Raw genomic sequence first — 23,503 nt, 5'->3', positions numbered from 1 at the left:
TGCATGGTGGTTCCATCTGCCCCACTGGCAAGTTGTGGGAGCCCCACCTGGCCTTTCCTCTCTCCCCCTGGGGTGTCTCTCTGCCCCCATCTCTCCTACGTGTGCTACAGGTGAAGGCTACCATGTACCTGACCTACCTACGAGCTGTGGGCACCCCGCTCTGCCTCCACGCACTTTTCCTCTTCCTATGCCAGCAAGTGGCCTCCTTCTGCCGTGGCTACTGGCTGAGCCTGTGGGCAGATGACCCCACCGTGGACGGACGGCAGACTCACGCAGCCCTGCGGGGCTGGGTCTTTGGGCTCCTGGGCTGCCTCCAAGGTACCCCTGCCAGCTTTCCTCACTCTCCATCCTCCAGCTCCACCCGAGGGTTTCTCAGGGCTCCTTCGCCCACACCTCCCTGGCTCACCCTGTCCTTCCTGAACATCTGTGCAAATGTCCTGGGTCCAAACACAGACCTGCATCCTTAAGATGGGGCTGGGGAAGTGGGGGACAGGGCACATCCCTACTTTTACAGAAGCCTCAGAGTCTCTTCCAGCCTCATCAGCAAAGGCAGAATCTTGGCCTCCAGATGCTGGGGCAGCTGAGCACTTAGGTGGGGCAGCAGGTCCACTGGACTCTGCCCCTCTCCCAAGCTGAGGACAGCCCCAAGTCCGACTGTTGGTGACTTCCAGCACCCCACCCCAATCCCATGCTTCTGCCACTGCCCCACCCCCATCCCCCATAGGAGGTAGAGCCCTGCATCACATCCCCACCATCATCTCCTCCCATCTTCTCTTCCTTTTTAAAAAATAGATTTATTTTTTTAGAGCAGTTTTACATTCACAGCAAAATTGAGCAGAAGGTACAGAGATTTCCCCACTCATCTATAACCTCCATCATTACCAACATCCCCCCACCAGAGTGGTACATTTGTTACAAATGAACCTATATCCACACATCCTAGTTAGCCAAAGTCTGCAGTTTTCATCAGGGTTCACTCTTGGTGTTGTACATTCCATGGGATGGACAAATGTATAATGACATATATCCACTCTTACAGTATCATACAGAATAGTTTCACTGCCCTAAAATTCTCTGTTCTCCACCTATTCATCTCTGTTTCACTGATCTCGTTGTCTATTCTTTCACCAATACCACAGAGTCTTTTTTTCCTGAGTTGTATACCATAATATTTCGTCCCAGTTTTGTTGATATAGTTGACTTACAGCACTGTGTAAGTTTAAGATGTAGAGCATAATGATTTGGCTTACATACATCATGAAATGATGACCACAGTGAGTTTAGTGAACATCCGTCATCTCATATAAATATGAAATTAAAGAAATAGAAAAAACATTTCCTTGTGATGAGAACTCTTAGGATTTACTCTCTTAACAACTTTCATACATAGCACACAGCAGTGTTTATTATATTTATCATGTTATACATTACATTCCTAGTGCTTAGTTATCTTATAACTGCAAGTTTGTACCTGTTGACGGCCTTCATCCAGTTCCCCCTCCCCGCATTCCCCCGTCTCTGAGGGAACATATCCAAAAAAATATTACTAAGGCCAATGTCAAAGAGCATACTGCCTGTTTTCTTCTAAAAGTTTTATGGTTTCAGGTCTTATGTTTAAGCCTTTAATCCATTTTGAATTTATTTTTGTATATGGTATGAGAAAGTAGTCCAGTTTGATTCTTTTGCAGGTACCAGTTTGATTCTTTTGCATGTAGTGTCCATGTTTCCCAGTACCATTTATTGAAGAGGCTGTCTTTTTTTTTTTAATCCAATCCAACCTTATGTCTTTTTTTTTTTAATTGGGGTATAGTTGTTTTACAATGTTGTGTTAGTTTCTCCTGTACAGTGAAGTAGAGTTCCCTGTGCTATACAGCAAGTTCTTATTAGTTATCTATTTTATACATATTAGTGTATATATGTCAATCCCAATCTCCCAATTCATCCCACCCCCACCCCCACCCCCGCTTTCCCCTCTTGGTGTCCATACGTTTGTTCTCTACATCTGTGTCTCTATTTCTGCCTTGCAAACACCAGTTCATCTGTACCATTTTTCTAGATTCCACATATATGTGTTAATATACGATATTTGTTTTTCTCTTTCTGACTTACTTCACTCTGTATGACAGTCTCTAGGTCCATCCATGTCTCTACAAAGGACCCAGTTTCCTTCCTTTTTATGGCTGAGTAATATTGAAGAGGGTATCTTTTCCCCATTGTATATTCTTGCATATTTTTTTGTAGATTAATTGCCCATATAATGTGGGTTTATTTCTGGGCTCTCTATTCTGTTCCATTGATCTGTGTGTCTGTTTTTGTGCCAGTACCATATGGTTTTGATGACTGTAACTTCGTAATATAGTTTGAAATCAGGGAGTGTGATACCTCCAGCTTTATTCTTCTTTCTCAAAATTGTTTTGGCCATTCAGGATCTTCTGTGTTTCCATACAAATTTTAGAATTATTTTTTTCTAGTTCTGTGAAAAATGCCATTGGTATTTTGATAGGGATTGCATTGAACCTGTTGATTACCTTGGGTAGTATGAGGATTTTAACAATATTAATTCTTCCAATCCCTGAGTATGGTATATCTTTCCATCTGTGTCATCTTCAGTTTCTTTCAACAGTGTCTTACAGTTTTCCAAGAAAAGGTCTTTTACCTCCTTAGCTAGATTTATTCTGAGATATTTTATTCTTTTTGATGCAACTGTAAATGGGATTGTTAAATTCCTTTCTAATAGTTCACTGTTAGTGTATAGAAATGCAACATATTTCTGTATATTAAATTTGTATTCTGCAACTTTACTGAATTCATTATTGGGTTCTAGTAGTTTTTTGGTGGCATCTTTAGGATTTTCTATGTATAGTATCATGTCATCTCTAAATGGTGAGTTTTACTTCTTCCTTTCCAATTTGGACTCCTTTTATTTCTTTTTCTTGTCTAATTGCTGTGGTTAAGACTTCCAATATTATGTTGAATAAAAATGGTGATAATGGGCATCCTTGTCTTGTTCCTGACCCTAGAGTAAATGCTTTGAGCTTTTCAACACAGTGTATGATGTTAGCTGTGGGCTTGTTGTGTATGGCCTTTATTATGTTGAGGTGTATTCCCTCTGCTTTGTTGAGAATTTTTATCATAAATGGATGTTGTAGTTTGTCAAATGGTTTTTCCATACCTATTGAGATGATTGTGTGATTTTTACTCTTCAGTTTGTTAATGTGGTGTATCACATTGCCTGCTTTGTGGATATTAAACCATCTTTGCATCCCTGGGATAAATCCCACTTGATCATGGTGTATGGTCCTTTTAATGTATTGTTGAATTTGGTTTGCGAATATTTTGTTGAGAATTTTTGCATTTATGTTCACCAGTGATGTTGGCCTGTAATTTTCTTTTTTTGTTCTATCTTTGTCTGATTTTGGTATCTGGATGATGCTGGCCTTGTAGAATGATTTTGGAAGTGTTCGTTCCTCTGCAATTTTTTGAATAGTTTGATAAGGATATGTATTAACTTGTCTCTAAAGAGTCTGGACCATCTGGTTCTGGACTTTTTTTTTTTTTTATTACTTATTCAATTTCATTCCTGGTAATTGGTCTGTTCATATTTTCTATTTCTTCCTGTTCAGTCTTGGGAGGTTGTACATTTCCAGGAATTTGTCCATTTCTTCTAGGTTGTCCATTTTATTGGCATATAATTGTTCATAGTCATCTATTATAATCATTTCCATTTGCATGGAATAGCTTTTTCCATCCCCTCACTTTCAATCTCTGTGTGTCTTTAGGTCTAAAATGAGTCTCTTGTAGGCAGCATACATGTGGGTCTTTTTTTATATCCACTCAGCCACTCTATGTCTTTTAATTGGAGCATTTAGTCCATTACATTTAATGTACTTACTGCCATTTTGTTCATTATTTTGGGGTTATTTTTATAGTTCTTTTCTGTTCCTTTCTTCTTCTTTTGTTCTCTTCCCATGTGATTTGATGACTATCTTTGGTGTTATTTTTGAATTTCTTTCTCTTTTTTTGTGTGTGTGTCTATTATAGGTTTTTGGTTTGTGGTTAGCATGTGGTTTAAATATAGCAATCCATATATGTGTGGGTTTTTTAAGTTGTTGATCTCTTAAGTTCGAAAGCATTTAACAACCTTGCTTTTTTTTTTCCTCTCCCTGCCACATTTACTGTTTTTGACATCATATTTTACATCTTTTTGTTTTGTATATCCCTTAACTACTTATTGTGGATATAGATGATTTTATGACTTTCATCTTTTAATCTTCCTATTCGCGTTATATGTGGTTGGTTTAGCACTTTTACTGTGTATTTGCTTTTACCAATGAGATTTTTCCTTTCGTACAGTTTGTATTTCTAGTTGTGGGCTTTCCTTTTTTTGCTGGCATATAGGAAAGTGATTGAATTTTTCATACTAACCTTGCATCCTGGAATGTTGCTATAATTGCTTATTAGTTTCAGGAGTTTTTGGTCAGTTCTTTTAGATTTTCTACATAGATGATCATGTGATCTGCAAACAAATACAGCTTTATTTCTTCCTTGGAAATCTGCATACCTTTTATTTCCTTATCTTATTGCATTAACTAGGACTTCTAGCAGGGTGTTGAAGAAGAGTGGTAAGAGGGGACATTCTTGCCTTGTTCCAGATCTTACTGGGAAAGCACCAAGCTTCTCACCATTAGGTTAGCTTCTCACCATTAGGTTTTTAATAGATATTCTTTATCAAGTTGAGGAAGTTCTCGATTCCTATTTTACTGAGAGAGGTTTTGGGTTTTGTTTTGGGGGGGTTGTTTTTGTTTATTTGTTTTATCATGAATAGGTACTGGATGTTGTCTAATCTTTTTCTGCATCTATTGATATGGTCAGGTGATTTTTCTTTTTTAGCCTATTGATGTGATAGATTACATTAATTGATTTTTCAGATTTTTAAAATATTTATTTATTTATTTGGCTGCACTGGGTCTTAGTTGTCACACGCAGGATCTTCATTGCCACGTGCAAGATCTTCATTGTCGCAGGCGGGATCTTTAGTTGTGGCATGCAGGATCTAGTTCCCTGACCAGGGATCAAACCCGGGCCCCCTGCATTGGGAGCACGGAGTCTTAACAACTGGACCACCAGGGAAGTCCCAAATTTTCAAATGTTGAAGCAGCCTTGCATATCTGGGGTAAATTCCACCTGTTCATGATGTACGATTCTTTTCATACATTGTTGGATTTAATTTGCTAATATTTTGTTGAAGATTTTTACATGTACGTTCTTGAGAGATATTGGTCTATACAGTTTTCTTGTACTGTCTGTCTGATTTTGGTATTAGGAAATGTTGCCCTCATAGAATAAGTTAGAAAGTATTCCCTCAGCTTCAACCCTCTGAAAGAGAGTGTAGGGAATTGGTATAATTTCTCCTTAAATATTTGTTAGTGAACTCATCTGGGACTGGCAGTTCCTGTTTTGGAAAGTTATTAATTGTCAATTCAATTTCTTTAATAGTTATAGGCCTATTCAGATTGTCTATTTCTTCTTGCATAAGTTTTAGTAGATTGCGTCTATCAAGGAACTGGTCCATTTCTCCTAGGTTTTCAAATTTATGGGCAGAGAGTTGTTTGTGGTATTCCTTTTTTATACTTTTAATATCCATGGGATCTGTAGTGATGTCCCTTTTAAAATTTTTTCAGATATTAGTAATTTGTGTCTTCTCTCTTTCTTCTTAGCCTGGCTAGAAGCTTATCAATTTTCTGATCTTTTCAAAGAACTAGGCTTTGGTTTCATTGATTTCCTGTTTTCAATTTCACTGATTTCTACTGTAATTTTTATTGTTTCTTTTCTTCTGCTCACTTTGGATTCAATTTTCTCTTCTTTTTCTAGTTTCCTAAAGTAGAAGCTTAGACGATGGATTTTAGAGCTTTCTTTTTTCTAATATATATTTATTCAGTGCTAAACATTTCCCTCTAAGTACTGCTTTTATTACATGCCCAAAATTTGATAAGTTGTGTTTTTATTTTCATTTAGTTCAAAATATTTAAAAATTGCTCATGAGGTTTCTTCTTTGACCCACGTGTTACTTAGAAATGTGTTAATATTCAAGTATTGGGGATTTTCCAGGTATTTGTTATTTCTAGTATAATTCCACTGTGGTCTAAGAACAGACATTGTATAATTTCTCTTCTTTTAAATTTGTTAAGGTGTATTCTATAGTCCAGAATTGTGGTCTATCTTAGTGAATGTTTCATGTGAGCTTAGGAATTTGTGTTCTGCTGCTGTTAGATGAAGTGGTCTGTTTATGTCCATTATATCCAGTTGATTGATGGTGTTGTTGAGTTCATCTCTGTCCTTAACTGATTTTCTCCCTGCTGGATTTTCTGCCTTTTCTGATAGAGGGGTGTTGAAATCTCCAGCTATGATAATGGATTCATTTATTTCTCCTTGCAGTTCTATCAGTTTTTGCCTCACATATTTTGATGCCCTTTTGTTAGGCAATACACATTAAGGATTGTTAAGTCTTCTTGAGTAGCTGACCCCTTTATCATTATGTAATGCCCCTCTTTATCCCTGATAACTTTTCTTACTCTAAAGTCTGCTCTATTTGAGGTTAATATAGCTACAAACTATACAGGTATAATATACTAACTATTTAAAACTATATGTCTCAGACTAGCTTAAGCAACAAGAGAATTTATTGGCTTGTGGACTGGAATCCATAGGTAACTAGCTTGAGGTATGGCTGGATCCACGGGTCCAGCAAATACTGGAAGATTAGCTTCATTTTCTTCCTCTATGATAGCTTCCTGTCCAGGCAGGCTACTTCCCCTGGTGCTAACATAGTATCCCACAAAGTGAGTACCTCTTCCCAGAAGTCCCAGCAGAGTCCCAGGTCTCATTGGCCTGACTTGGGTCATGTGTTCACCCCGAGCCAACTGCAATGGTTCGGATTGGCTAGGGATGAAATTTTCCCCACCCCAGAAACAGAGAGTGAAGTTAGCTCCGTTCCAAGCACACAGATTGGCATTGGGAGGAAGGGGGTGTATTAGTTTCCTAGGGCTGCCATAAAACGGATTACCACAAACTTGGTAGCTTAGAACAACAGAAATTTTTATTCTCTCACAGTTCTGAAGCCAGAAGTCCAAAATCAAGGTGTCAGCAAAAATTGGTCCCTCTTGGAGGCTCTGAAGGAGAAACTGTCCCATGCCTTTCTCCTAGCTTCTGCTGGTTGCCAGCCATCCTTGGCATTCCTGGGCTTGTGGTGTATCACTCCAGTCTCTGTCTCCGTCTTCACATCATCTTCTTCTCTGTGTCTCTGTGTGTCCTCTCCTCTTCTTATAAGGACACTAGTCATCAGATTTAGAAGCCGCCCTAAATCCAGGATTTCACCTCAAGCTCTTTCACTAATAACATCTTCAAACGCCCTCTTTTTTTTTTTTTGCGGTACGCGTGGCCTCTCCCGTTGCGGAGCACAGGCTCCGGACGCGCAGGCTCAGCGGCCATGGCTCACGGGCCCAGCCGCTCCGCAGCATGTGGGATCTTCCCAGACCGGGGCACGAACCCGTGTCCCCTGCATCGGCAGGCGGACTCTCAACCACTGTGCCATCAGGGAAGCCCCAAAGGCTGTCTTTCCAAATAAGGTCACATTCTGAGGTTCCTGGTGGACATGAATTTGGGGGGAGACACTATTTAACCCACTGCATGGTGGTCCCATCAAAGGATAAATCAGGGTGGCCAGTTCATAACATAGCCACCACAGGGTGATGGGGGTCTCCAGCCCTTATGCCTTGACCCCTTCTCTCTCCCCAGCAATCGGGCTCTTTGCATCCATGGCCACAGTGCTCCTAGGAGGGATCCGGGCATCCAGCCTGCTCTTCCGGGGGCTCCTGTGGGACGTAGCACAGTCTCCTATTGGCTTCTTTGAGCGGACGCCCATTGGGAACCTGCTGAACCGCTTCTCCAAAGAGACAGACATAGTAGACGTGGACATCCCAGACAAATTCCGGTCTCTACTGATGTATGCCTTCGGACTCCTGGAGGTTGGCCTGGTGGTGACAGTGACCACCCCGCTGGCTGTCGTGGCCATCGTGCCACTGCTGCTCTTCTATGCTGGGTTTCAGGTAAGGGGAGGTTGGAGAGGCTCCTGGGGCCAGCCGAGGTCACCTCCACCAGTCCCCTGTCTCTGGGCAGGACTCAGTGTAAGAGGTTCTGCCCAGCTGGACATCTAGGAGCTGCCCCTAGAAGAATTCTCAGAGACGGAGACACCACAGTCTGTTTCTAACACTTACTCTCATCTCTGTCTCCCAAATGTTCACATCAAAGTTCTTAACGTCTAACAGTTTATCCTGCTGCTGTTGCTGAAATCAGCTATCTCTTCCTCAGTGATCTGGAAACCAAGAAGGCATTGCAAGCTCTCAAAGACCATTGTATTAGGCTCGACTCTTTCAGTTGCCAGAACCAGAGACCAACTTAAATTAGCTTAAACACAAGAACAGAATTAATGGCTTATGCTCCCAGGGTGCAGGGGGTCAGCTCTTACTAGGACGCTGTCACTCTTTCCATATCTTCCCTCAGTGGTTCTTGAAGTGTGGTATCAGACCAGCAGCATCAGTTTCACCTGGGAACTAGTTAGAAATGCACATTCTCAGGCCCCATTCAAGACCTACTGACTCAGATACTATGGAGCTGCGGCCCAGAAATCTGGGTTTTAATGAACCTTCCAGGTAATTCTGATCCATGCTAATATTTAAGAATCACTGGCTCAGCTCTGCTTGGCCTAACTTTGCACACACTCCTTTTCTAGGGGGCAGGTCTGATGGCCCCCTTGCAACCCTATACTCACAGCCTCCCACCTCAGCAACCCCCGACACAAAGCAACTTTTCTCCAGCTCAGCATTCACACATCCATCCCAGGGAAGATTCTGATTGGCCTTTCATGAGGCATGTGTCATCCCTGAGCTCATCACTGTGACCAAAGGAATAGTTTACTCTGCCTAGCAGGGCTGTGTCATGTGACTACCTCCATGATCAGGTCTCATGATTGACCGCCAACCCCCCATCCCCACCAAGGAAATCAGAAGTAGAAGAAACCATGGTAGCCAGACAAAAATCAGAAGTAGAAAAAACAAAACAAAACATGGTAGCCAGACAAAAACCATGGCCATCGCTGCCCTCCACAACTATCCCAAGTCTTTTCTATAGCCTCTTGACCTGGGGGAGGAACTGCTTCTCTAGAGCTTTGGAGTCGGACAGAGATGTGTTTGAATCCAGGTCCTGCCACTTGCTTGCTATAGAGGCTTAGACCAGCTGCTTAATCCCCCTGAGCCTCTGGTGTTCTTACCTATAAACTGTGAACGACCCTAATGCCCACCTCACAATGACTGAATACTGCAGTTGACCCTTGAACGACGTGGGGATTAGGGGCACTGACCCTCCTTGCAATTAAAAATCTGCTTAGAAGTTATAGCTGGCCCTCTGCATACACAGTTCCTCCATAGCCACAGATTCAACCAAGTGCAGAACGTAGCACTGTAGTATTTACTATTGAAAAGTATCCACAAATAAGTGGACCTGTGCAGTTCAAGCCCATGTTGTTTGAGGGTCAACTGTATTTGGAAAGAGCCTGGCATGCAGCCTGGGTGATCAGCAAATGCAGGTTCTTTCCTGCCTGCCAGCCGCACACAGCTTCCAACCTCAAACCAAATAACGATATATATTGTTTGTGCGTCATGGTGTTCGCAGCACCTGGCATGTAACCTTCGAGTTAAGTGAATGAATTTGACTTGTCAAGCTGCCTTCCTTGCCCTTTGTGGCTTTGTTCCCACAATGACTGGCCCTAAGTGAAGCAGTTGGCCTTAGAGCTGAGAATGAGATATTTACTATAGACTAGGTCTATAGTAAATAGACCAGACTCCATCCTGGCCGTACATGAGAATCACTCGAAGGCTTTTTAAAAATTCCAAGGCCAAGGTGATGCCACCAGAGAGGTTGATGCCACCAGAGATTCTGATTCAATAGTTCGGGGGTGAGGCATTGGGAGTTTTTGAAGATTCTCAGGTGATTTTTAAAAAGACCCATGGAACTCTGATTCTACAAGGAAATTGGAGCCCAGAGAAGAGAAGCCACTGACCCAAGGTCACACAGCAAGCTGGTAACAGAGCTCCCTATGCTTCTCAAACTGTATCTCTGTGTTTGTGACCTCTCTGCTCCCCACTGTCCCACTTCAGAGCCTGTATGTGGCCAGCTCATGCCAGCTCAGACGCCTGGAATCAGCCAGGTACTCATCCGTGTGTTCCCATGTGGCCGAGACATTCCAGGGCGGAGCAGTGGTCAGGGCCTTCCGGGTCCAGGGCTGTTTTGTGGCTCAGAACGACGCACACATGGATGAAAGCCAGAGAGTCAGTTTCCCGCGGCTGGTGGCTGACAGGTAGGAAGGGGGCAGAGAAGAACCTATAATCCTTCTGTGTCCCCAGAGGATGAGACCTAAGGTCATACTGTGTGGTCAGAGAGGTCACGTGGCCTGCTCAAGGTCACACAGCGAGTCGAGGGTAAAGCAGAGCCTAGACCCCATGGGTGCACATGGCTCACAGTGTGAGCAGATGGACCTTGGCCTGAGGGATCCCCAACCACAGATGGGCAGGAAGTACAGGTGTCAGCAAAAGGGAAGAAGCCTCTGTTGCCAGGCCACTAGACCAGCCTCTGTTGCCTTGGTGACAAAGGAGCTACATAAGCATCCTCGGCCTCCTTTCGGTACTAAGCAAGAATAAGAACACAAGTTTTGAGCACAGACAGACACAGGTGCAAATCCCAGCTCTGCAACTTACTAGCTGGATGATCTTGGGCAAGTCACATAACCTCTCTGAGCCTCATTTGTCAAAGTGAGTTTGCACTCATGGAGTGGCTACTGAGATTAAACAAATACACTCACAGCTAATCCTTGTAATGTGCTTACCACATGCCCAGCACAGTCCTCAGCATCCTCTGTGGATTAATTTATTTAATCCTATTAACAACTCCACCAGGCAGAGACCCTTTTATAGATGATGAATCTTAGGCACAGAGAGATTTAGGAACTTGCCCAGGGCCACACTGCAAATACATGGTGGAGTGAGGATTTGAATCCAGTCAGTCTGGTGCCAGAGTGTGGAGAGGGTCAAGCACACAGTGGGTGTGAATTCAATAAATGTCAGTTCCTTCCTTCTTTCTGCCCAGATCTCCAGCCAGCTGGGGCTATGAGGCCCTGCAGCTGTGGGCAGTGTCTCAATGCCATATGCCTTCTGGGTGACCTGCCCTGCCCCTTCCTGGGGTCCTAGCCTAGGGAGGAGGGACCTTACAAACATTTACAAAGCACCTACTTTGTGGAAGGGTCAATGATTTCTGCGCCATATACGATGGGTGTATCTCATTTAATCCTCACAACTATAATGAGCCAGACGTTACTTCATCCCACAGATGGGTAAACTGGGGTTCGGAGAAGTGAAGGGACTCCCCCAAGGTCAGCCATCTAGGAAGTGGCAGACCCTCAGTCAGGCAGATGTGGCTTCAAATCCCGGTGTTTGTTATGTTTGTGGACTTGGGCAAGTACCTAACCCTTCTGGTGTCCTCATCTGTCCAATGGGGACAACAGTCCTCCCATCGTGGGGTTGTTAAGAGGACTAGGTGTTATACGCAGTGAAGCCCAGAGTTCCCTGAAGACAGGGATTTTTATCTGTTTGGTTTGCGGCTGTGTCTCCAGCATGCATGGCACACAGTAGGTGCTGAATACATATCTGCTGAATGAATGCATGAATGAATGCTCAAGTAGGAATTCAATAAAAGGAAAAAGAAGTAGGAATTCAATTTCCTCATCCATTCAATATGTATTTGTTGAGAACCTACTACGTGCTCAGTCCTGTGCTGGGTCCTGGGGACAGAGCCATGAACAAGACAAAGTTGATGGACTTCCCTGCTGGTGCAGTAGTTAAGAATCCACATGCCAGTGCAGGTGACACAGGTTCGAGCCCTGGGCCGGGAAGATCCCACATGACGCGGACCAACTAAGCCCATGCGCCACAACTACTGAGTCTGCACTCTAGAGTCCACGAGCCAAAACTACTGAAGCCCACGTGCCACAACTACTGAAGCCCGCACGCCTACAGCCCATGCTCCGCGACAAGAGAAGCCACCGCAATAAGCCCGCGCATCTCAACAAGGAGTGGCCCCCACACGCTGCAACTAGAGGAAGCCCACGCACAGCAATGAAGACCCAATGCAGCCAAAAATGAAATATTAATTAATTAGTTAATTAAAAAAAAAGACAAAGTTGCTGCCCTCATGAGCCTGCTGATGGAGGCCGACAGTCAAGGACTGATTAACTAGTTTAGCTATACAGAGTGATAAAAGGGAGGAGTCGTCCTGAGGGCTCTCTGAGGAGGTGAGGCTTGAGCTGGCTGTGTGAGGGTAAGATGTTGGCCATGTGAAGAAGGAGGTCGGATTCAGGCAGGGGGAACACAGGGGACATGGCTTGGCATAGCCTGGGGACAGAAAAGTGGCAGCACAGCAGAGCTTACTTGAGCACCTACTGTGGGGCCTGGGTGTGGAGGAGACCATTGCCGGGACCCCATGGGCACTCGAGCCGGCATGCTGTCCAGGCCTTGTGCCCAGGGAGGCAGGTAGCACAGAGAGGCCCCACTGACCCCACTCTTACCTGTCCCCTCGCAGGTGGCTCGCTTCCAACCTGGAGCTCGTGGGGAATGGGCTGGTGTTTGCGGCCGCCCTGTGCGCAGTCCTGAGCAAGGCCCACCTCAGCCCCGGCCTCGTGGGCTTCTCTGTCTCAGCCGCCCTGCAGGTACTTCCGACACCCCAACCTGGGCTCTGGGGTGCGGGCAGAATGGACACAGACCTCTGCCAGTGGGACCTTCAAGGACCTGAGTCCAAACTACCAACCAGTGAGGAAGACACGGCTCTGCAAGAGCCTAGGCTCGACCTTGGAGCCTCGCTGTGCTCCTCTGAAAAATGGGCAGTAATCCCTTCACTTCAGACACTATAAAGACTCATTGAGATAAAGTAGACAGAGTCCATTTCCAGTGCATTGTTAACGTTTTGTTAACTATTAATAACAATATTTAATGTCAGGTTATGACATCTGTAAAGGAAAAAATATATATATATATACATATATGTAAGTAGCATTCATTATGAATGAGACATTGTTCTAAGAGCTTTATAAATATTAGCTCATTTAATCCCGCCCACAAGCCCACCAGGGGTACTATTACTGTCCTCATTTTACAGTTGAGGCAACTAAGCTTAAGGCTAAAGCAAGTAACAGGAGGGAACATGATTGGGGGGAGGGTGCTTTTCTTTTGCATGGCCCAGAAGACCTCTCTGAGAAGGGGGCTTGAGATCTGTGGCCTAAAGGAAGTGGGGGAATAGGGGAGGAGCAGTCCTGGTGGAGGGAACAGCAGGAGGAAAGGCCCTGCGATGGCGGGAGGGGTGCGACTGGTGTGTTAGAGGAACAGCAAGAAAGCGGTGTGGCTGGAGAGAGTGTGAGGACAAAACTGGAGGGAAATGAGGTTGGGAAGGGGTGGGGGCAGGGCGAGCAGACTCTGGGGAGGAGCTTGGTGTGGTACCAAGTGGGAAATCAGTGTTAAGTGGAGGGAAACCTCTCTGAATGGAAGTCTTTGGGCTGGATCCTGCTGGGTGTCCTTGAGAGGGCCACACACCTTCTCTGGTCCTGTCTCCCTACCTGTTTCAAGAAGGGTTGGATAAGCTGATGTCCGAGGGCTCCTTTCTGGTCCATATACTCCAGTTCAACTAAAGGAAAAGAGGGATCCTTGTGGCTACAGCCAAATTCTGCCCCCTCGTCTGCTCCGGGTCCCGCCTCCCAGCCCCTGCCTCACCTGTGGGGTGGCCTTGCTGAAGCTGTCCTGAGGTGTCTTCTCGAACCAGGTGACCCAGACGCTGCAGTGGGCTGTTCGCAGCTGGACAGACCTGGAGAGCAGCATCGTGTCGGTGGAACGATTGAAGGACTACGCCCAGACGCCCAAGGAGGTGATGGGCAAGAGATGGAGGGGGAGCGGGCACCATCCAGGACTTACAGCAGAGGACGGTGGACCCATGTTGACATCTGCCACCGGCTTTAGAGCCCCCACCACTGCAGACTGCAGTCACAGCCAAGGTGGCAGGAATGGTTAAGAGGGTAGGGTCTGAGACGAGGTCAAATCCTGGTTCCTCTGAATGGCAAGGCAGGGCACTCTGAGTGACAGGGGACCAGGAGTAACAGCAACATGACAGTAACATAACAGCAGCTTGGTAGCAACATTATAGAAACATGACAGCAGCACAACAGTAACACGATAGCACTACTGAAACAGAATAGCAGGAACAGTAGAGAAACATAGCAGCAACGTAACGGTGCTGGGTGTACTAGGAGGTCATCCCACAATAAAGGACTTCATACAGTGTCTGGCACACCGCAAACACTCAATACATGTCCACACTCTAATTAGCCCCATTTCACAGATGGGGAAACCAAGGCTCAAGGGAGTGGAGTGACCTGTTCAAGGTCACAGGAATAGCAAATGGCAGCACTGGTCTCCCCACTGCACAGACTTGCCCTTTTCCCTAAAAGGAGAGTGTCTACCTCTACTAGCGAAAGAGAGAATATTTGAAAATTAATAATGGCTAATAACAAAAATAGATAAAGAGTAGCTAACATCATTATTTTTTTATTTTCACTATACCAAATATTATTTGTTTTTAGCCTTGCTGCATTCCATGCCCCATAACAACCCTGTAAAGTAGCAGTAAATAAGCCCACTTTACAGAAGAGGAAACTGAGGGTCAGAGAGGCAGGCCCTTTTGTGAGAAGCCTGGAGAAAGGCTCCTCTGACCCAATGTCCCCTCCTGCCCTAGGCACCCTGGAGGCCGGCCACCTGTGCGGCCCGGCCCCCCTGGCCTCGTGGGGGGCAGATCGAGTTCCGGGACTTTGGGCTGAGATACCGACCCGAGCTCCCGCTGGCCGTGCGGGGAGTGTCCTTCAAGATCCACGCAGGAGAGAAGGTGAGCGGCTCACCTACAACTTCCTCCTCGTGGTGGCCAGGCCACAGGGCGGCTGGAGAGGCCTCAGGGCCGTGGCCAGGCTGGGCATCACCCAGAGTCCAGGTCCTGAGCACCGGCTGCCTGCTCCACGTCCTCACCTCAGGTCCCCCAGTCTTCAGACCCACCACGCCCTAAAGGGAACTTATCATCTTCCCCAAACCTGCTTCCATCTTGGTGAAACCCACCCACCTTGGTGTCCCAGATGAGGAGGCATCACCCCAACTTCTTTCTTCTTTCTCTATCATTAGTTGAACACCTACTATGTGCTGGGTGAGGTGCTGAATGTTCCACATACTTATCCAGTTTGCATGGGCTCAGTTCCTTGCTTTGCCGTGCCTGACCTTGGACAAGTCACTGCATGCCTTGGTCTCAGTTTCCCATCTGTAAAGTGGGAATAATAATGTCAACCTCATAGAGTTGTTGAGAAGTTTACCTGGGTTAATACATAGAAACTGCCTGGAACAGTGCCTGGCACATAGCAAATGCTACAGAAGTGCTCACCAATGCTTTTATTCATTATTATTTTCATTTTCACTCTGACAACACACCTAATATCACCTCATTTACAGATGATTAGTCAGGCTGCTTCATTGAATCCTTCTCTGCCCTCCCCACCTGGTGACACTTCCTCTCTGCCCTCCCCTCCACTGCTCCAGGCCCTCAGCTTCCTGTTTCACCCCCTCCAATCTATTCTCCTGTGATCTTGATTTGAGCATGTCATTTCCCTGCTCCAGACCTTCCTCTCTCTCCCAGCTTCCTTCTGGTAAAGCCCAAACTCCTGAGCTTGGCATTCAAGGCCCTTTCTCCACTTCATTCATTGCCCTGCCAGGGCTTAGCCAACATTTGTGGAGCAGCAGCCTCTGGGCCAGGTGGGTACATGGTGCTGCCCTCGAGGAGCTTACAGGCTAGCAGTTGGTGTGGTTCACCCGGCATCTTCCCCCTCCCTGAACTCCTAGTCATCCTTCAAGATTCCACTCAAGTATCTTCTCCTCCATGAAGCCTTCTCTGATTACCCCATCAACCTCCATCCCAGGCAACATGAACAGCAGCACCTCCATGCTTACCTCCATTGCTGCAGGCCAGAGCCTGGTTATAGAGAGTGCTTGTTCATCACACTGTATTCAAGTTTACTCAGGTGCACTGTTTCCAAGACCAGATGGTGAGCCCTTTGGAGCAAGGACTCCTTAATTTCTGTATTCCTGGTGCCTAAAAGAGTGCCTGTCATACAGTGGGCGACACACATGCTTCGTTCACTTATTAAACAAAGAGTGTTGAACCCCCACCAAGTGTCAAGGAAGGATGGGGGATGGATAGAAAGATGGGCAGATAGATGGAAGGATGAAGGATGGATGGCTGGGATTGGGGGCTGGATGGAAAGAAGAAAGAGGCATGGATGGAAGGATGAATGGATGGATAGGATGGAGTGGAAGAAAGGATGAGAGATGGAAGGCAGGATAGGAATATGGATGGAAGGATGGTGTGTGGAAGGAAGGATGAAGGACAGAGGGAAGGATGAGGGTATGGATGGAAGGAAGGGGAAGGATGAAGGAATAGGAGGAAGGGTGGGGAAGTGGATGAAAAGATGGGAGAGGTGTATCAGGATGAGGGGAAGATAGAGAAGAATGCACAGACAGAAGGTTGGATGGATTGATGAATGGATATATGGACAGGTGGACAGATGGACAGATGGAAGGATGGATGCTCAAAGGATGATGGATAGATGGATGGGTCTTGGGTGCAGGGGAAACATCTAGCAAAGACATGCCCAGGAACCCTGTGGGCTATGGCCTGCCTTCTGGCCGGGCCTGGTCAGAATGGGCCTTACTCCCCCATCCCCCGGCAGGTGGGCATCGTCGGCAGGACAGGGGCAGGAAAGTCCTCCCTGGCTGGGGGCCTGCTGCGGCTCCTAGAGGCGGCTGAGGGCGGGATCTGGATCGACGGGGTCCCCATCGCCCAAGTGGGGCTGCACACACTTCGGTCCAGGATCACCATCATCCCCCAGGTGAGGCCTGGGGAGGGGTGGGCAGAGGTGGGGGGAGGGGGATAGGTGGGAGGCATGGCTGGCCCAGCTCTGACCCACTGTCCCTTCCGGCCAGGACCCCATCCTGTTCCCCGGCTCTCTGCGAATGAACCTCGACATGCTACACGAGCACTCAGACGAAGCCATCTGGGCGGCCCTGGAGACGGTGCAGCTCAGAGCCGCGGTGGCCAGCCTGCCCGGCCAGCTGCACTACGAGTGTGCCGACCAAGGCGACAACCTGAGGTACGGTCGCCGCACCCCAGCCAAACCCTGTGAGATGCTGGGGGAGAGGCAGGTGTGGCCAAGGTCCCCCCCAGGGTAATATGCCCTGGAAGTCACCTCCCCACATAGGATGATCAACCCCATTCTATTCCTAATCACAGTACAAATCCCATCCCTCATCAGCCGTTCCAAACTCCAACACAATCTCTGAATATCAAGAGATATTTTTTCTTTTTCCTAAATTTGTTTCTAAGTTTATTTGGTGGCAAAACTCAACCTCTACTGACACGAGGCTACTTCTGGTCTGTATTTATCTCACTCAGCATTTATTTTGCTGCAAAGATACTGTGTTTGATATTGGGTGCTAACCCCACGCTCACTGGGGTCGTCAAGTAACATAGGGTGTACGCCTTTAAAAGCTTTAAGAAATCGTAGTAAAATACACATAGCATCTTAACCATTTTTTAGTGTCCAATTCCATAGTGTTCAGTACATTCACATCATTGTGCAATAAACCTCCAGAACTTTTTCATTTTGTGAAACCGAAATTCTGTAGCCATTAAACAACAATTCTTTATTCTTCCCTCCCACCAGCCCCCATTTCACTTTGTTTCTCTAGGTACTTCATTTAGGTGGAATATTATAGTATTTGTCTTTTTGTGACTGGCTTATCTCACACAGCATAATGTCCTCCGTGTTCATCCATGATGTAACATGTGCCAGAATTTCCTCCAGTTTTAAGGCTGAATAATATTCCATTGTATGGATAGACCACATTTTTCTTATCCGTTCATCCATTGATGGACGCTTGGGTTGTTTCTACCTTTTGGCTATTGTGAATAGTGCTGCTGTGAACACAGATATACAGGTGTGTGCCTTTTTAAAAGTCAAGACATTCTGGATTCTAAAACCCACCTGACCCAGAAGATGTTAGGGTGAGGGACCGTGGGTGGTAATGGCACTAGAAGGGCAGCAGGGCTTGGTAGCCAGGAGCATAGACATAGTTGTAGGATCTTGGGCAGGTTGCTTAATCTTCAGTGCCTCAGTTTCCTTATCTGTAAAATGGGAATAATAGTTAGAACCTGCCTATCTGTGCAAGGATTAAATGAGTGCTATGTGTAAAGTTGTTGCAACAGTGCCTGGCATGTAAGAAATATTCATTTCAATATTCACTTTAATCCTCAAAGCTGCACTTTCACTAATCCCATTTCACAGAATTGGAATCTGAGGCTTGAGAGTTGCCAACTCACCTACCCCATAAGTGGTGAGTCTGGAGCAAAGCCCAGGCACCTGACACCCACATGGCCGTAGTAGGTCCTGGTTCCCTAAAGGGTTTACTCTGAGGAAGCTGAACATGGCAGGAAACAGCCCCAAACACCCTTGAGTCTCCAGGCTCTGGGGGCTCACTGACTGTGTGACCTTGACTCTCAACTTTCTCATCTGTAACTCGAGTAAAAGAAGGGTTTACTCTGTGACATGCATGGCTTTTATATGATTTGTCTTATACTCACAACCCAGTGTGGAAGGACTCATTGACACAATACCTACCTTTGTGGTCTTTATGAGTTAATATACATAAGCATATAGGATGTGTCTGGCACATAGTGAAGACCACAGAATAGAAACAGAGATAGCCATTGCACAGATGGGGAAACTGAGGCCCAGAGGGTTTCAATGACTTGCCTAATGTCACTCTGCTCAAAAATGGCAGGATGGGGATTCCTACCAGCTCTGTAGACTAGGGACCCACGTCTGGGGACACACAGGCACACATCCCCCACTCCCGCAGCTGCCATGAGGACACATTTGTGGGCACCCCCTGCAGGTCAGTCCTGATGTGCAAACATCTGGCCTGTCCCACTCATTCCCAGCCTAGGCCAGAAGCAGCTCCTGTGTCTGGCACGTGCCCTTCTCCGGAAAACCCAGATCCTCATCCTGGATGAGGCCACGGCTGCTGTGGACCCGGGGACGGAGCGCCAGATGCAGGCCGCCCTGGGGAGCTGGTTTGCGCAGTGCACGGTACTACTCATCGCCCACCGCCTGCGCTCCGTTCTGGACTGTGCCAGGTAGGCCCCCACACCCCACCCCTCCCAGCTGGCCCCCAGGGCACCCCTGCAGGCAGAGGAAGGCATCAGGGTTTAGAGCTGGAAGGGCACTGGAATAGATTATGAAGTGCCCGCTGTACAGGTGGCAAGACTGATGCCCACAGGGGAAGGATAAGCCCGAAGACACATGCCCAGCAGATGCTTCCAACTGGGCTGTCGGGGTCAGTAAGCCGCGTGGAAGGCCAGACTTGCTTAGAGCAGACACACTGGGCATTCAGAGCGGCCAAGGCCCTGGGCTGGGGTCCAAAGAGCTGGCTGTGTCCCTCTCCCTTGCAGGGTGCTGGTCATGGACGAGGGGCAGGTGGCAGAGAGCGGCAGCCCAGCCCAGCTGCTGGCCCAGAGGGGCCTGTTTTACAGGCTGGCGCAGGAGTCAGGCCTGGTCTGAGCCCAGCCCCTGGATCCTCCTCCCGCCCCACCAACCCGGAGAGTCTGCCAGGCCCTGGAGACACAGTGACCCGGGGTCATCAGTGGCCCCATGGAATTGAGTCTAGACCCCTCTCTGCTCTCTGGGAGGAGAAAATGCCCGATCACCCCAGACCCAAGAGGACACAGCAACCCACAGGTCAGCCTGATCAGGGCTCATCCAGCCCCATCTACCCTGGAGCCAAAGTCGACAGCAGCTCTCTGCCCTGGCTGCCCAATGGACTCACCTGGGGACCCCAAAAAACTGCCTGTGCCCAGGCTCCACCATAGACCAATGAAATGAGAATCCCTGGGGCTGGAACAATGGTGTGTGTACCTTTTACAGAGTAACCTTTTATTTTGAGATGATTGTAGATTGACAAGCAGTAAAAAATAATCCAGAAAACTACTTGTGTACCCTCTACTTTTCCCCAATAAGAACATCGTTTTTATTTTTGAAGTATAGTTGATTGACAATGTGATAATTACTGCTGTACAGCAAAGTGATTCAGTCATACATATATATATATATACATTCTTTTTAAAAATATTCTTTTCCACTATGGTTTATCATACGATATGGAATATAGTTCCCTGTGCTCTACAGCAGGACCTTGTTGTTTATCCATTCCATATATAAAAGCTTACATCTGCTCACCCCAACCTCCCGCTCCATCCCTCCCCCTTGGCAGAGTCTGTTCTCTATGTCCATGATGCTGTTTCATAGATGGGTTCATGTGTCATACTTTAGATTCCACATATAAGTGATACCATATGGTATCTGTCTTTCTCTTCTGACTTACTTCACTTAGTATGATAATCTCTAGTTGCATCCATGTTGACGCAAATGGCATTATTTCATTCTTTGTTATGGCTGAGTAATATTCCATTGTATATATGTACCACATCTTTTTTTATCCATTTATCTGTCGATGGACATTTAGGTTGTTTCCATGTCTTGGCTATTGTGAATAGTGCTGCTATGAACATAGGGGTACATGTATCTTTTTGAATTATAGTTTTGTCCAGATATATACTCAGGAGTGGGACTGCTGGATCATATGGTAATTTTATTTTTAGTTTTCTGAGGAACCTCCATACTGTTTCCACAGCGGCTGCACCAACTTACATTCCCACCAACAGTGTAGGAAGGTTCCCTTTTCTCCACATCCTCTCCAGCATTTGTTATTTGTAGACTTTTTAATGATGGCCATTCTGACTGGTGTGAGGTGGTACCGCATTTTGATTTGCATTTCTCTAATATTTAGCAATGTTGAGCATCTTTTCATGTGCCTATTGGCCATTTGTATTACTTCTCTGGAGAAATGTCTATTTAGGTCTTCTGCCCATATTTGGATTGGGTTGTTTTGGGGTTTTTTGTTGTTGAGTTGAATGAGCTGTTTGTTTATTTTGGAAATTAAGCCCTTGTTGGCTGCAGCATTTGCAAATGTTTTCTTCATTCTGTAGGTTGTCTTCTCCTTTTGCTTATGGTTTCCTTTGCTGTGCAAAAGCTTGTAAATTGATTAGGTCCCATTTGTTCATTTTTGTTTTCATTTCTATTGCCTTGGGAGACTGACCTAAGAAGACATAGGTACGATTTATGTCAGAGAATGTTTCGCCTATGTTCTCTTCTAGAAGTTTTATGGTGTCATGTCTTAACGTTTAAGTCTTTAAGCCATTTTATTTTTGTACATGGTGAGAGGATGTGTTCTAACTTCATTGACTTACATGCAACTATCCAACTTTCCCAATACCACTTGCTGAAGACACTCTTTTTCCCATTGTATACTCTTACCTCCTTTGTTGAAGATTAATTGGCTGTAGGTGTGTGGGTTTATTTCTGGGCTCTCTATTCTGTTCCATTGATCCATATGCCTGTTTTTGTGCCAGTACCATATCATTTTGATTACTGTAGCCTTGTAGTATTGTCTGATGTCTGGGACAATTATGCCTTCTGCTTTTTTCTTTTTCTTCAGGGTTGCCTTGGCAATTCTGGGTCTTTTATGGTTTCATATGAATTTGAGGATTACTTTTTTCTAGTTCTGTGAAAAATGTCATGGGTAATTTGATAGGGATCGCATTAAATCTACAGATTGCTTTGGGTGGTATGGCCATTTGAACAATATTAATTCTTCCAATCCAAGAGCATGGGATATCTTTCCATTTCTTTGAATCATCTTTAATTTCCTTTAATGTTTTATAGTTCTCGGCATATAAGTCTTTCACCTCCTTGGTGAGGTTTATTTCTAAGTATTTTATTTTTGGGGTTGTGATTTTAAAAGTTTTTTTTTTTTTAATATTCCCTTTCTAATATTTCATTTTGGTGTAAAGAAATGCAACTGATTTCTGTATGTGAATCTTGTATCCTACTACCTTGCTGAATTTATCAACTCTAGCAGTTTTGTGTGCAGTCTTTAGGGTTTTCTATATACCATATCATCTGCATATAATGAGTTTTACCTCCTCCCTTCCAATGTAGGTACCTTTTAATTTCTTTTTCTTGTCTGATTGCTGTGGATAGGACTTCCAATACTATGTTGAAGAGGTGAGAGTGGGCATCCGTCTTGTTCCAGATTTTAGCAGGAAGGCTTTCAGCTTTTCATCATTGAGTATTATATTGGCTGTGGGTTTGTCATAAATGGCTTTTATTATCTTGAGACATGTTCCCTCTATATGCACTTTGGTAAGAGTTTTTCTCATGAATGGATGTTGAATTTTGTCAAATGCTTTTTCTGCATCTATTGAGATGACCATGTGGTTTTTGCCTTTTCTTTTGTTTACATGGCCTATCACATTGATTTACATATGTTGAACCGTCCTTGTGAACTTGGGTGAATCCCACTTTGTCGAATCCCACTTTGTCGAATCCCACTTGGTTGTGATGTATGATCTTTTTTATGTGTTGCTGGATTTGGTTTGCTAATGTTTTGTTGAGAATTTTTGCATCTATATGCATCAAAGATATTGGCCTGTAATTTTCCTTTTTGGTGGTCTTTTTATCTGGTTTTGGTATCAGGGTGATGGTGGCTTCATTGAATATCTTTGGGAGTGTTCCCTCCTCTTCAAATTTTTGCAAGAGTTTGAGAAGGATGGGTGTGAGTCTTCTTTGTATGTTTGGTAGAATTCACCTGAGAAACCAACAGTAACATCTTAAAAGACGACAGCTCAATATCACAATCAGGAAATTGACATTGGTACAATCCACCGATCCTGTTCAGATTCCCCAGTTTTACTTGTACTCACTGGGTGTGTGTGTGTTTACTTCTATGTAATTGCATCATACGTACAGGTTCCTGCATCCACCACCACAGTCGGGATGCTGACTGCTTCCGTCTCCATGTGGACCCCTCAAATTGCCATTTTGTAACCACACCCACCTCCCCCTGCCCTCACAACCACTGGTGTGGTCTCCAGCCCAAATGATTCCAACGTGCAGCCAGGACTGAGAACTGCTACTTCACCCTCATGCATGAGCTCCAGGGAGCATCATGTCTGAACAGATGCACAAGCCACAGCCCACACCAGGGAAGGGCCTCTCCGGGCACAAGCCCTCGCCCAGCACACAGTTCAATTCCAAAAGGGAGATGAGAAGAGCCACGTCTCCTGGGCCCTACCGGGAGAATTTGCTCAGGATTTGGTGCATTTCATCCATTTGTTTATTCGGGACTAAATCTGCCCCAGCAGCTGT

The 23,503-nt window shown here is 45.6% G+C and overlaps 1 protein-coding gene across 2 annotated transcripts in view; it reads left to right on the top strand.

Moving 5' to 3' along the window:
• The window catches only part of ABCC6 (ATP binding cassette subfamily C member 6), a 56,242-nt gene extending 36,023 nt beyond the window's left edge, over positions 1-20,219 (top strand). The window contains exons 22-31 of one of the 2 annotated variants that reach the window (XM_004270146.4): positions 111-318; positions 7,795-8,105; positions 10,212-10,411; positions 12,685-12,811; positions 13,915-14,016; positions 14,881-15,027; positions 16,910-17,068; positions 17,163-17,329; positions 19,180-19,374; positions 19,690-20,219. In XM_004270146.4, the coding sequence (XP_004270194.1) occupies positions 111-318; positions 7,795-8,105; positions 10,212-10,411; positions 12,685-12,811; positions 13,915-14,016; positions 14,881-15,027; positions 16,910-17,068; positions 17,163-17,329; positions 19,180-19,374; positions 19,690-19,798 (1,725 nt within the window). In that variant the 3' untranslated portion in view covers positions 19,799-20,219. The remainder of the gene's footprint in view (positions 1-110; positions 319-7,794; positions 8,106-10,211; positions 10,412-12,684; positions 12,812-13,914; positions 14,017-14,880; positions 15,028-16,909; positions 17,069-17,162; positions 17,330-19,179; positions 19,375-19,689) is intronic. The other variant, XM_049699595.1, reaches the window with a different exon arrangement.
• The last annotated feature ends 3,284 nt before the right edge of the window (positions 20,220-23,503 follow it).

Source organism: Orcinus orca, chromosome 16, assembly GCF_937001465.1.
Source record: "Orcinus orca chromosome 16, mOrcOrc1.1, whole genome shotgun sequence".
Taxonomy (NCBI): Eukaryota; Metazoa; Chordata; class Mammalia; order Artiodactyla; family Delphinidae; genus Orcinus; species Orcinus orca.
This window is presented reverse-complemented; position numbering and strand designations above follow the sequence as displayed.